Source organism: Cyanistes caeruleus, chromosome 17 (assembly GCF_971803275.1).
Source record: "Cyanistes caeruleus chromosome 17, bCyaCae1.hap1.1, whole genome shotgun sequence".
Lineage (NCBI taxonomy): Eukaryota > Metazoa > Chordata > Aves > Passeriformes > Paridae > Cyanistes > Cyanistes caeruleus.
The window spans coordinates 11138800-11153984 of record NC_141717.1 but is presented as its reverse complement, the minus strand read 5'-3'; the positions used below and the strand labels follow the sequence as shown (position 1 = coordinate 11153984).

Sequence of the window (15185 nt, the reverse complement as noted above, 5' to 3'; positions counted from 1 at the left end):
TGGGCCAGTCAGGAGCTTGGCTCCTTATACCACAGCCAGTGCTAAAAAATATGATTTAATCAACAGATTTGTACCTTTTTCCTAAAGAAATGTTGCTATTTCCACAGTTTTAAAAGTAGGTTGCTTCTGATATTGTTTGGAGGGAAGAGGAATATGAAATATGCTTTCTCAGTCCAAGGCTGTCTCCATTTGAAAGGAGACTACACAGTAGCTCCTAATTATAGTATTTTATGGATATTCTTCTCCCCAGTCATCCCTGATCTTATATTTCCTTTCTGAGTGTCATTTTGAGAACAAAAATTCTTATCCTTCCATTATCAAAACTTCAATTTGTTACTTTCTTAGTGGCTTTATATTATAGCCTAATCCTGTCTCAGTGCCTGAAATCAAATTGCACCCATTTTCTTGAATACTGGAATTTTCTGTAGATTTCAGGATATGTGAAGAAATACAATCAGGTGGGTAATTACCTTTCATTCTTTTCTCTACAGGTGATTCCAAAGGACTATAAAACTATGACTGCTCTGGCTAAGGCCATCTCCAAGAACGTGCTCTTTGCTCACCTTGATGACAATGAACGAAGGTATGAGGGGCTTTATGATTCAAGGGAATCCATAGCTTGGTGTGAGGACAAGAAATTAGATGAAATTTTGTCTCAGGGTTCAGAACTGCTCTCACTGATGCATTTGAGTCACACTGGATGCACCCTCAAACATGCTCATGGTATAATGACAGAGGGTAAAATCACAAGGCAAAAAGGAAAAGAATAGGTTAGACTGTATTCAGCCATATTCAATATTTTCAGAACAGATGGGCCTAATAAACTTTATTCTAGATTACTTAATTAGCTAAAGCAGTCTCAGAAGCATTTGTCATTATTTCTGAAACTCAGGGAAGACAGGTCAAGAGATGAATGAGTGGGAAAGAAAAAGCATGTCTGTAAAGAGATAAAAGGGAATGACACGTAAATTGTTTTGTTCTTGGAAAAACTGGAACAAACAAATTATGTATGAGCACTTGAAGGAGACCAAGGAGTTCACTGGCAGCCAATGTGACTTTTAAAGACTTGAAAATGCCTTTCCAGAACCTATAGGAAGTTGTACAGCTGAGGAGGCACAAAGGAGGCCAAACAGCTCAACTTCCAGTAATGTTTTTGACATTAATGTTTATGATGGTTTAATAAAATAAAATAGGAAAGTGTGTCTTTAGTGAAACCAGTGTGGAATCTGTGCAAAACTGATGGAATTATAGCAAATAGCAGGGACCACTGGTCCATCATTCCAATGGAAAGGTATATTGAAGGGGTTGTTCTACTTTTCACCCTTATTATCATTAGTAGCTTCGGTGGGACAGGCTTTGAGTGTTGAATTTTTAGCTGACATGAAGATGGGAAGGGCTGCTAAAACACTGGGAGACAAGAGTAGCATTCAGAATTATGTTGACAGGTTGAAGGGATGTTCTAGTAAAAGCAGAAGTTTCAATAAAAGCAGCCAAGTGCAGAGAAGCATTCCTTAGGCAGGAAGAACATCTTTATGACTATAAAACAGTTTTGTAGTTTTAGTAGTTCCTTGAAAAACTATGTGGAACTGATTGTGACTCATGGTCTGAATAATAGTCACTCACATCAATTAGTATTTTTTGGAAAAACTGATGTTGTACTGGGGTAGCTAAACTGAACATGCAAGATGTCCCTGTGTTGGAAAGATTTCAGCTGGAGCACAGTGTCCAGTTTGGGCACTTCAAGGAAGAACAGTTGGAGGAAATTCATGGTGCAGTGGTGGGAATGATCACAGACCTACCCAACATCATTTCTGAGGGAAGAATGGGATTGCTTGGCCTGCAAAATAAAAGCTGGGGCAGAGGGATGCAATAATAGTTTATAATTGCATGTGAAAAATGCTGTGTGAGTGATAAACTGCTCTGTGGGCCAGAGGGTAAAGAACAACAAATTTAAAGTGCAGTGGGAGGGAGCCAAGTCAGATCCAAGAAGTCTCTGATTGCTTGGGTGGGTTGTGGAGTCTCCACCACTTGAGGCTGCTGAGGAGAGATTAGACTGTGCTCTGCCAGGAGTGACGAGCATCAGTCCTGCCTTGCAGCAGATAAGGCTCAGTGAGGTCAGGAACTCCTCACCAACCCCACTTTTCTGTGCTTCCATGGTTAGAAAAGACAAAAAAACATTCTCTACATTGATGGTTTTAGTTCTGGCAGAACATCAGCAGCACAGTCCTTCAGTGGGGCTACTCAAATGCTTGCAGTCAAAGCACATTCCAAGAGTGCAAAATTTGCTCCCTCTTGCAGATGTGTACACAGTTTAATTACTTTGCAATCTTAATGCTACCATGTTAACATGCAGATTTCTGGAGTAATTAGAAGAGGATGAACTTTGCACATTTCTTCTAGCTTTTTCACCCAGAGGGGAGAATTCTTGTAGAGAACTGCTGTAAATCCTCATTATACTGTCAGTGTACTGATGTGACAGGCACTGAAAGGACAGGTTTTATGTCTGGAAAAAAGCACTTTTCAGTAATAAGTTATCAAAATAGGGTGAGAGACAAAATCTGAAGGACAAGTGCTTTTTCTTGCACTGTGCTGATTCCACATCATGATCATGGTGTCTCTTATCCGTTCCTTGTGTCCCATTTTCCTCTGCCCTGTCATGGATATGTGTTAGGAGTGAAGAGACCTGCACAGGCTCCCATGTGTGTGCTGCAGGTGCATTGTGGACTCTTTGCTTTTGCAAACTGTGGCTTGGCCAGGTGTATTCTGCTTCTGCTGTCAAAAGATTCAGGAGCTCCTGGGCTGTGCAGTGAGCAGGGTCAGTTGTAGACCATTTCCCTGCTCAGGTATGAGTCCAGAGGCCTCATTTGAGTCTCATGATGAGCACAGCAGGCTATTGCTGACACCAGGAAAAAGGAGCTCACAGAAGGATGTATATTCTGCTCTGCAGACAAGATTGAAATGAAGGAATAAATTGTCATCATGCTCTTGCCCTTGTCTGGTTGCATTTGTCAAGTGTGGAGAAGTCAGCAAGTCAGAGCATACCATTTCCATCCCTTCCAGTCTGCATCTTCTTTATGCAAATATGCAGTTCAGTAAAGTAAGTGGTAAATTACTTCATTTGGGCTCTTGGAATTGTGGAAAGCTAGGTGAGGTTATTTTATTTTCTGTGCTGCAGTGGTGGTGTTTATAGGCTTGTGTTTGTTTTCCTCAGTGCTTTCTACACTGAAGGTATTATCATTGTTTTATCTAATTTCATGTTTGACCAAAATGTAGGAGGTGTTCAGGTGGGGGAAGGATGGACTAGAGATTTCTCATTTACAATGGATGACTCTTACATTTTTTTCTTCAAAAAGATATTTGTGTTAGCCTGCTCTGACTTGTGTTGCACTTGCTGCTTGGCAGCTGTGAAATTTAAACCTTTATTTATAAAGGCAGAGTGTAGCATATCATCTCTGTGTCAGATATTCCATATGAAGGGTTGGTTGCATGAGAAATCACACTGAAGTTAAGGTAAACAAGCACCTTTTTGCACTGGTGTTGGAAATACTTTTCTTCAAGTCTTATTTTATAGCACATCTTTCCCTGTGCCATGCTTCAAACGGGGCTGCCATCTATGTCCTACACACACAGAGCCTCTGGTGTAAAATTGTACTGAAAAGTGCAATGAAAGGGAAATGTGACTGCAACAGTACCAGAAGCAGCAGAACAAGTTATCAGCAACTTTTGCCAAAGTGTTCAAGAGCTGCTGACATTGCAAAGAACAATGCAGCTCCACGAAGTGACGTGGCAGTCCACTGTTTTCTCATGGGACTTGGTTAAACTCTGGAGTAAGGTCCTGGTTCTCTCTAAGCCAGTGGAAAAATGCCATTTTCTTCTGAAGTGGGAATGTGGTTTTAGCTGTGAGGAGCTGCTGTTCTGGTTTGAGTGATGGGAAATGCATGGTTTGTCTTGAGGGGAATTTCCTTGCTGATCTTATCCCTTCTGGCTCTAGTGTGATCTCAAGATTCAGACCTGTTCTGAAGGTGATTTAGAGTTTGCATTAACTTCCCCCTTCTTTTGGTCAGTGCTTCCTGGGAGTTTTGCACGTGGGTGAGGCTGGTGAGGCTCTGCAGCCACTGAAGGATTTCTGTCTATGCACAGATAGAATTACACCCATCACTTGGCAGCGTTCTGTTTCCTCTCCCACTCCTGGATATCCAGCAGATTAACATCCTCTAAGGCCTCCTAGTTGTGAAATGGTGTATAAAGTCAAAATTGGCAACAAGAGGCCAGTCTGAGTGACCTTTTCCTAACCTCTTCTGATTAATCTCCTCTAACCCAGCAGTGTAGCTATGAAGATTTTTCATTGTTTATCACGTAATGCTGGAATACAAGCACACCCACTTGGCTCTGCTGTGATGTTGAATAGTAAAGGAGAATCAAGAAGAAGAAATTATTCATTTTTCTTCAGTGGATAAAAATAACAAGTAACTTTTCACCATTTCGTTGACAGGATGTTGTGTCCTGCTGGACAGGGGCAGCCACTGAGAGGGGGGCAGTGAGGAAGTTCAGAGGTGAGCAGCTGTGGGAATGGAGGTTGGGCCCAAAGCTGATGATTGCCAAGGAGGAGAAGGAAATATAGCAGAAATAACCAGTAGGGGAGAGAGCAGGGCTGAGAGCAGCAGGAGTGTCACTCCTGCTTCCAGGATGTCACCAGTGCCACTCTGCTCTGCTGAGTCTCGAGCCACATCTGTCAGTCCCTGTGCAGAACTCAATGTCCTCCTGACCACAAAAAGGAGTGGGAGGGTTAAATGTTCACCCAATCTGTGTGTAAATGCTATGTCAAACTTGTTCATCAAGGAGTAAAAGAGAGTAGATCAATGTTTAGCTAATGTAATTTTTGGAAGAATTTATTACTAATGTACAGGCAGCTGTAAGGCAACAGCTTTCAGAATACCTTTCTGTATTTTATTACTTGCATTATTAATAAATTGGTTTCTTTGAACAGTGTAATGGTGTGAAACAGCTTTGAAAGCAACAGGCACAAAATGGTATTTAAGGCTTTTACTAAAATGTTGAGTTCTTATTACAACACAAAAAAATTACCAAGAAATGAACTTGAAAACTCTTTATTTATTTCAGCAGTACAGAGTGTTGCATTTACTCGTGCTCCCTGCATTACAAAGGTGTGAGGATAAAGAGCATTTTTTAATATCTGTGCTTGTTTGGACCAAGATGTAAAGATGAACATTGGCACTTTGCAGACCAGGTTCCTCAGCCTATTTATCATTTTTCTTGTTCTCACCTCTCCCCAGTTACTCCATGTCTGGCTTCTTTCTTTAATTTTTCACAGCAAGGGGTTATTTTTGAGTCCTGTTTAGGATGTGACCCCTGTAATATGTGGTTTCTTTCCTGCAAAAGTGCTACTTTGGCCATGAATCTTCACCATGTATTTATGCTGTTGGTCACCCCTCCGCTAATACTCCTAGCTGTTTTGTCTTTACTCTAAGTATATCTATTTTCTCAGTCTGTTTTTCAATTTGTAATCATTTTACATCATAAAGTTTTTTTAAGTGCTTGCACTCCTTTGCAGCAAGGTATTGTCTTCAAATTCAGAAAACACTCTTTTCATCTGGGTCAGAAATGACTTGGGGTTTCTTTCAATACAGGCATAATTTCTCATGAGAAAGCTATGCAAGTGTATTTTAGTGTTTAGTTGTTGTCTTGTTGATCTCATATTGAAATCTTCTTGAAACTTCTTAGTGATTAGCGAATTTCAAGGACATTATTATTGCCATAAGCTTTATTCACTTCTGCATAATAGCATGTTTTATTAAAGCACTGGCTGCAGGCCAGCTGGAAAGCCTCATATATGTGGAAGAAACCTAAGACGGCACCATTCAGGAGCAAGATATTTTAGAAACAGGATGCCACAGCTATGACATATTCATTACACATCCTGTGTTTTCCTTGCATTTGTAACTTAACTCTTTTGTTAAAAAACAAACACAGATTTAGCTTCTGCCTGTGCTTCATATATGCCTACAGTGTGCAGAAGAGTGCAAGGAAAATTCCACCTCAGCTAGAAAACTCAGGGTATGGTTTCACCATTGATTTAAGCTGAATTCTGAGCTGGTACCAAAGTGAGTGCCAAGCCTTGGTTGCGTGTTCCTGCTGCTGTCATGGCCAGGTGAGCCAGAGCAGCTCTCTGAAAAGTGATCCTCCCCTGCAGGGTTGTTTTCAGTCAGAGCAGGTCCTCCCTCCCACCCTGTGCCAGAATTTGGCTTTGGCAAAGGGAAGGAAGGAGCGGGCTGGGCAGGATCTCTTATGGCAGCAGCAGGGGCCCAAATCAAACTAAATGGTGGCAAAACTGCACCTTAATTTCCCTTACTAGTCAATGGACAAGGCCAGAGGATGGAAATAGATGGGTGTATATCTCTTTAATAAGCCTTGTCAAGAATGCCCAAGATCTTGAGCTAAACCACTGGGAAGATGGAGATGAAAATTAAGAATAAGAGATGAGAAATTGCACAGTGAGGCATGGCATGGCTGAAAGGCTTTGTTGATCCTTGACATGGCTTCCTTGAGTTACATTAGGATTTTTTTGGTGCCCAGAGCTGGATGGGATCCTTCACTCTCCTTTTTGGGGCTAGCAGAAGGGAGAGGAGATGCAGCATGATCCCAGGGCTGTGCAGATGCATCCCAGGAGGGTTTGTAAAGGCGTGAATGCCCCACCTGTGCTGGAACTGCAGGAGATTGTCAGCACACAGTGGTGGCTTGGGGACAGAGGGGATGTGAATGTGCAATATATATCATGCATATGTAACAGGTTTGGTAGTGAAGAAACTGGTGCAAAACCTCACTGAGTGGGAGATTTTTTCCTGATCATCAGTGGTGTTGGATGTTAGCCTGTCCCATGACTTCTGGTTGTGAACAACCAAAAAGAGGAAACTCAAATTTACCAAGGCACGCTAAACAAAGCTTTTCTTCTTTGGGTAACACCAAGATGTTTTCCAGGTAAACTGCCTGGCAATGCAGCTTTTCTTTGTGCCTTTTGTGCCTTGTTTATGGTGTTTAAAAGTGTGTTGTTTAACTGTGAGTGGTTCCACTGACTTGCTGTGGATGTCAAAGGAACTATTCATGTTTCTAAATGGAAGCACATTCAGTCTTGCTGAACTGGAGCTTGCCAATGAGGAATACTACTTAAACTAGAAAAAGAATTACAGATTTTGGAGACAAGAATCATCTGGCAGCAGAGATGGAAATGAAACCAGGTAGAGTTGTCCAGCCATTTGGAAAATAAATGATCCAATTCTCCGTTGAAGGATTAGCTGTGAATTTAGCACTGACTTTATTTTCCAGTGCATCCATCTCATTTGTCCAAGAATTATTGTCTTTAATTACCATTGTGGTGCCTGCAGGCAGCAGTTTTTAAATTAGCTATGCAAAGTTGTGCTCTCAGCAGTCATCAGGAGATTGTATCTGCTTTGGTATCAAATCCCTTACAGCAGGCTGACAGCAGCAGCAGGCTGTCGGTTTTGTGATGTCAGTATTTGGCCTGGTAGGTAAGCTACTCTCTTAAACAAAACTAAAAGCACACACATTGGGTATTTATGGATATTTTTATCTCAAGAAACAAATACTGTCAGTTCATAGCTTTTTGGGGGCTGTGATTCACCCTCAGTGTTTTCTTAGACAGTTTATATTCTTCATCACAAATACTGGCGGCGCCATGCCTAATGGTGGTTATTTTTAATTCTGCATAAAGCACTGGTTTACATATGGGCAGTATGTCACCCATTCTGAAAAACAGAGTTAAAGCAGAGAAGTTATTTACATAAATCCTTTTTAGATCTAGAAAAAATAGTCCGAGGCAAATAGTATTCATGCATGCTCGTGAAACAATTTTGAGTCTAAACTTATCTCTCTCTATATAAAACAGAAAAATTATGACTACTGCTGAATTTAACAGGCCTTGTAAAATTTTTCTACTGCTGCAGTATACATGACCGTGCCTTTGTGTGCTTCTTTACACAACAATTAGCTGGCAGTGGCTCTGCAAATACATTACTCAATGCTAAGGCTTTCCAGAATTAAACACAAAGGTTGAATAAAAGAACATCCACTCTTCTCAGCAAGTCTTTGTCTTCTGCATCAGAGCAGCTGGAAGCAGTGATTTGTCTTTGTGCAGGGACCAACAAGGGTTTATTTCAATTAAAGCTCTTTAAAATGCTGCTTCATTTCTTTCACCCCCCTAGAAGGGTTGTAGGTAACCTGTCAACAGCTACCCCTGCTCCGGTGAATCTTCATGAGGTGACTGATTCTGCAGCCTTGCATGGATTTGAAAGCCTGGTGTCTTCAAGTGGGGTGTGAAGGTACTGGAGGATCAACTCTGTGATTCAGCTGCTTTGTTATGCATCTAGAGGAGGCTGTTCAAAGAGCTTAGAGGAACTGGATATTCCCACTGATTGACATATGGTGGGAAGTGAATGTTTAACTCCTATGAGGTTCTCTTGAAAATCCCCACTTTACATTCTGAATGGTTAGACCTGTGCATTTCTGTGATGAGGTGACATCTGCTTAGTAACACCGTGCTTGGAAAGGCAGAAACTGCCCTCCAAACAAAAAAAAAAAACAAACTATCTTACTACAAGATTTAGTAGTGGGAATTTTCTTCTGTACAGAAAGAGAAAATTCAACTCAACAACCAGATGAAATTTCTCTGTCATTCCAGTGCACTTAATGGGAATACCAAGTGTAAGTTATTTGACTGTTAGGCTGCTAACCTTCTTTTAATGAAAAAAAAACCCCTGACAAACCCAAACAATGATTTAGTTCTTGTTTTATAAGTTCCTTACTAAAGACTTTGACCTGAAGTACATGGCGTCTTGTGAGGTAACAGCTGGTCTATCATTGTCTTCGGAAAAAAGTAACAGTTGCTAAGATTTCGAGAAACAAAGATGCTCTTTGAATCAACTGGAACAGCTGTAAGAGACTGACACACCATGCACTGTCAGCTGCTAAATTCAGATATTCAGCCTGCCCGAAATAGGATACTTTAACCCTTTGGCACCACCAGATTCCTTTTCTCTCTCTTTTTCTTTTTTTTTTAAAAAAAGCAGAAAAATAAATTAGGTTTTTAATTTGCTTTTTGCTTTCGTAAATTAAAACAGAAAACAAAACCTCCAAAACTATAACTTTCTTTGTAGGGATTTTGTCTTTTTTATAATTATTTAAGTTCTGATTTATAAATCATCCAAGGACATGCTTGTTGACAGCTGAAATTTGCCTTAGAAAAGTATAATGTGCTTCTCTGTGCCGTGCATTAAAACGAAGATATAATAGTGCATATCCAAAAAAGAGCATCAGATGCTATTTTAAGGCACTCAGCATCTTCCCAGTTTTGTATGTGGAGATTGTATTTAGTTAATTGAAGCAGAATGAAGGTGAATTTATCATGTCTAGGACGGAAAGGTAAGTGGCAGCAACAATCTCTTAAAGACACATGTTAGATCCATGTGAGACCCAAAAGCTGGTGGCTGAAGCTGGGCACATTCAGACTGGAAAAGTTTAGTTTTTCTTATTAGAGCAATCAGGGAACTGATCCATAATTTAAATTAGCTTGGGATGTGGCAGATTTTTCCATTGCTTGAAACCTTCAGATCAAACTTGGCTCTCTGCTCTTGCTGGTCCTCACAGTACGTTCTAAAGTGCTCCAGAATATTGTCAGGGTTATTTTTTTCAAAGATGGCAAAATGTGATGACATGGAAATTTATTTCACTTAATGAAGAGTCAGCAGCCTTCTTTTGTTAACAAAACACTTGTATGACATCGGTCCTCCTGAAAGCCAAGCTCTTACAACTTGGAGCCTGGCTGATTTTTGGATGTCTGAAACAGGCATTTACTGGGACTCTTGCTAGGCTATTGTTTCAGTTCAGTTACAAAAGATGGGGTTTATTTAGGATTTATTTAGGATTCTGTAGCTGGTGTTAGATGGTGTCAGGGGAGCTGTGACAGCACAGCTCCTCCTGCTGCTGATGGAGAGGGTGAAGCACCAGTGAGTGGCACCCAGAGCTCTGCTGGTGAGGAGCTCTGCTGCCCAGACCAGGAGTCCAGTGCTCAACACTGAACACAAGTGTCTCAGCACTGAACACTCTGTTTTCTTGCCCAAACAGCCATACTGGCTCAAGCCTCCTCCTAAGCCATTTTCTTCAGAATTTCACAGCTTGGTTTCTTACAAAAACTCTTTTCCTGATCACATCTAACCTATTTCCATGTGTCCTGCACTCTTAAGTCCTGATCCTGCACTGTCTGAATAACTAAAAGTTCATCAATTATCATCACTGCTTGCAGGATCAAGCTAAGTTTATTCTGTTTGTGGATATAACCATGTGAAAAAAAGTAGATTTGTATCATGACCCCAGAGGATTTGAAAGTTCTTTGCTCAGGTGAGTGAATGAATGTCCTAGAAAAAAAGGCTGAGACACAAATTGAATAATTTTCCAGATGTGATAATTGAGGTAAACAGAATAAACTGCTCAGTCTACAGCTTTGATTATAATCAATAGGAGAACACTTTTCTGTCCTGATAGTCTGTTATATATTTACAGTTACTACAAGGTCCACATAAGGGCTAGACTTGACATCTCTCACTGCATTTGCAATAAAAGACCAAGTCTGCTGTCATTAAGCCAAAGTCCAGATCTGTTTTCCACATCTTTGTATTTTTCATGTGTGATAGTCTGAGAGATTTATTTGTCATGAAAGTCAGGGAGAAACAAGAGAAACAATAGAACAGATTTAGATACATTCTGAATTTAATTTCTTCTTATATTCTTCATTGTTGAAAAGATTTTTAAGGAGACTTTGCTGCTACCATAGAATTGCTTTCTCTTCTTTTCCCTAACAGAGGCACATCATTATCATATGAGGTGAATGGGAATAATTTTTCAGTATCCAGAAATAGACTTTGGCCTTTTGACATCCTAATAATTCCTGGAACAACCAGCTGAACCTTCACCATGATAGACTGGATTTGCTATATTAAAATATTGTAGCAGTGCCCTGATTTCAAATCCTGACAGTTTAATCACTGCAGCTGACCCATGTTCCTCACACAGCTGCTTTCTGCAATGTGGTTACAACATCCATGCAGATTTTCCTTTGCTTTAGAAACAGAAACTTGGTTTAAAATAGTGAAAATCTGTGCTTTGTCCAAGTTTACCTACTGTTCTTTAATGGTATGAAATGTGTCATATTTCTTCTGTTATTTGTTAAATCCTCTGCTTTGACTAGAACTTATTTCCAAGAATATTAAATTATTGTTCTATTATTAGAGCACAAGGTTTGATTCCTTGACAGGTTGTCAAGAGCTCTGGAACACTTTACAGGAACAGCCCTTCCTAATCAAAACTGTCCTCAGCAGCATCAGTCAGTTTCCCCTGGTACCAAAATACAGCTGAAATGGAGCTGCTCACTTGCTCCAGCAGTGTGTTGTGGAATCTGGGACTTAATGCTCTCTTTTCCACAGTCACCCCACCCTCTACCAGTCACATTCAGAGCAGCAGCTACCAACACTCTGCAAACCTGATCATACATTCATACATTCATACATTCCAATGTCTATCTTGACCATCATACACCATATTAATACAGGCTCATGGTCATGTGTCTCCTGCTATTTGCTAGTCATAAGTAGATTGCATTTAGACTACAAAGACAATAAACTTACTGATCTGGTGCACCTTGGAATTTTCCTTGTATTGCAGGGTTTTTTTTTTTTCACAGCCTTCTGACTGCTTCCATTTACTGTGGCTCCTTGACTTCCTTCCTCTTCTGGTTTAGGATTTGAACCAAGCACTCACGATCACTTTAACATGCTCAATTTGGCTCTTTTTAATTACCTGAGCTATGTGTCATTATGCCAGAAGATTTAGATTTCTTTTGCAGCAATTTGCTGTGAAAACAATTACCTTATAAATACAGTTATTGTGTCTGTGAACTCTGTGATTTTAGAATAGTTTCATTTTCAAAGGATGCTTTCATGGAAAATGAGGTGAAATTATATGGGAACAATGGAGATTCTGCAAACAATTCTAATTAGTAATTCCTTTCTTCCTTCCAAGACTTAGGGTTAGAAATCAGATTAGAGCACCAGAGATACAGGAAAAGAAAAGACAGAGTAATGTTGTAGCCAGACTCCAGAACCATGTTCTGAGAGCCCACGGGTGAGCTGATGAGCAATTCATGTGAAGGTTACACAGGGCTTATTTCTCATAGGTTTCTCCATGTTTCTTGTTTATCTGTTTTATTTGTTTGGCTGCTTTGTCCCAGTGCCGTAGTGACACCCTCTGGCAATGGCAGGATAGTTTCATTGCCATTAGGGAGCTCTTCAGCAGCAACCTCATGGGAAAGGTGTTGGTGTGCCCTGTCCTTCCTTCCCTCAGAGCTGCTTTGGCTCGAGATTGAAATTCACACATGTAAAGTTAGTGTTGTACATGATGGCTAATTGATATAAAATTCAAATTCCATAGAGTTGGACATTTTGTTCTGGTGAGTTGGGCTTTTCTTCTGGTGAGCAGCTTGAAAAGTTTCCCTTTGTACTTAAATTAATTTGTTTACATCATCTCTAAAGCACACTCTTCTCTTTTGGAATGCAGGCTCTGAGCAAAGCCTTACCAATGCCCTGGCTGTGGTGTGGCTCTCACCAGAACTGAGAAAACTCACCAATCCCTTTTACTGGGAAATAACACAGGTTTTTAAAGATGTAAAAGCTGCTGGGAGTTCCACTGTTAATTTTGTATATTGCACAGGTGATGCTTTTATTTGTGCAGTCTTACATGATGGGTCACAAAATGCAAACTTCCTGCAGCTGACATTTTTCCAGGCAGTAAAGAGAAAAACCAGTGAGATGCTGAGGCAGTCAGAGCAGCAAAGTGGGGCAGATGAGGCTTGGAGAAAGGCATTAAGGTGCCTAAGTTCTATTGAAATCAAGGTGTTGGAAAATACTTAATGTTTTTTGTCGTATCTAGGTCTGTGTCTCATTTTGATTAGCAGCCTTGTGCATGTCTGTGGAGCAAGCTGGTAATACAGAGCTATGAGTTGGGACAAAGCTACTGCCTGGCTGTGCCAGATCCTTCACTGGGCCTCTCAGCAACCTGAATTAGCCCAGAAACAGAAATTTGTGCTGCTGGGCTGAAGCAAAGTCAAAGACTTATTAGGGAGACCTCCATGGAAAAACGAGGAGTGGAGGTTCTGAGATGAAAACCTTTGATTGCTCATAGGGACTTGTATGGACCTGTTTGGAATGAACCCTCTCCAGTCCCATGGCAGCATCTGAGCTGTCCTGGACTGATTCTGGGGACTCTGGATTGGGACACAGAGACTTCTCAGCTTCGTGATGAAATGTGAAGGTCTGGCTCAGCTTCTGAGAGCAGCCGTGGTTGTCTCTGCCACCTGGGGTCACTGTGATCAAGGTTATTAAAAAAGAGAGGTATGAAGTAACAAAGAAAATAGAAGCAGTAAAAAACATACTTCCCAACCCTAACCCCTCGAGGCTGAAATTGAGATTACCACAAGTATACAAATTAGTTGAAATTTTTATTGTATGTGAGAAAACAAAGCCCTATACTTCAGAGTGTAAACAAGTTTACTTTAGCAGGTCAGGGATTTGTATAAAGCAAGACATAGACTGTCACAAGAAAAGTGTTGCCTCTTGTAAACTTTTCTTATAGTATTTTGTCCCAGCTCTTCTACAAGTTGGCTCCTACAGTGTGTCAAAACTGACTTTGAAGGTCCTTGTAGCTGTGTGGTTTTGTGGCTGAGAAATCTTCTGTGGTCTTGATGCTGATCTGGTTTAATCCCAGAATTGCTTCAAAATTGCTATGCCTGTTATTTACACATGTGAGATCATAGGGAATCTAATAGGTATTTTAAATCTGCACCCATCTCAGAATTTCTTAAGTGTTCTGTTAATGAAACCTGTGTCTCAGCTATCCTCCCATGATATGTTATATACCAGCAGTACTTCTTAAAAGCACTTTGGATGCATTTTCAAGCTGACTAGGTTTAAATTTGTCAAAATATGTATTTATGTTAAAACTCCCCCAAATGCTGTGTGGTGTAAATCTTTCTGTGGAGGTGCTGCCTTGTGAGAGAGGAAGGGCTGTTTGTGCAGTGGCAAAAGGGGAAAACCCAGATGATGCAAATGCAACTTCCAAGCCCATTTCTTGTCAGAGCAGCGCTGCAGTGTGGGAGCTGCCGAAAGCTGGGCATCCCTGGTGCTCTCTGAGGTGTCTCTAACTCAGCTGCAAAATTGCTGCTCTGAAAGTCTAAGCTAAAGCAGTGAGACGTAGAAACCTTTTTTACCCTCTCTTCTGTTCACAAATCCCTTTATAAAGGCCTGCAGGTACCCAGACAACAGACTTCTACTGCTGTACCTGCAGTGGATGGCCACTATTGGAGCTGGAGGAGCTAATGCACCTCTGTGCAGTGCACCTTTTTTTTTTATTTTCTCTTAGCTAAATATTGCTGGAACTTCTAGGCAATGGGACTGTACAAGACATTGCATGGAATTCTGTTCTTTAGTAGGAAAATTTGGTAAATAATTTTTTTTAACCTTTTTTTGTCCTTACTAAATGAAAAGCGTATCATAGAATCACAGAATGATTTAGGTTGGAAGTGGCCTTAAATACCATTTTGTCCAACCACTCTGCTACGGGCAGGGAGACCTTCCTCCACCCTAGATTGCTCCAAGCTCCATCCAACATGGCCTTGGACATTTCCAGATATGGGGCAATCACATCTTCTCTGGGGAACCTGTGCCAGGGCCTCAAAACCCTCATAGAAAAGAATTCCTGTATAATTTCCTTATAATGTGTATAATTTTCTTGATGCTTTTGTTGACATGTCTGTGCACTTGATTAGATAAGAAGTACTTCAGTTACAGGTATAGTTGAAGGAGAACAGGGTGGAAAAAGCAGTGATAGTGTTCATAGCAGTGTTCCTTCACTGCTCTTTGCAAGTGGAAAACATCAATTCCTTGCAGTACTGGAGGGTTGTACAGTCAGAACTGCCTTACTCCTGTGCCTTTTCAAATGAACTTTGCATCACTGGCACCACCTCTGAATAAAACTACTTAGCATCTTCTGTACATGATATTCAAAAAGCATGATATTCAAAGCATCTCTCAGAGCCACATTTTAGT

General features: G+C 40.7%; 1 protein-coding gene across 2 annotated transcripts in view; it reads left to right on the top strand.

Annotated features, from left to right (window-relative positions):
- Positions 1-15185, top strand: part of PRKAR1B (protein kinase cAMP-dependent type I regulatory subunit beta) — a 91699-nt gene that overhangs the window by 14180 nt on the left and 62334 nt on the right. For both annotated transcript variants that reach the window (XM_086853839.1, XM_086853838.1), the window contains exon 4: positions 492-583. In XM_086853839.1, the coding sequence (XP_086709965.1) occupies positions 492-583 (92 nt within the window). The remainder of the gene's footprint in view (positions 1-491; positions 584-15185) is intronic.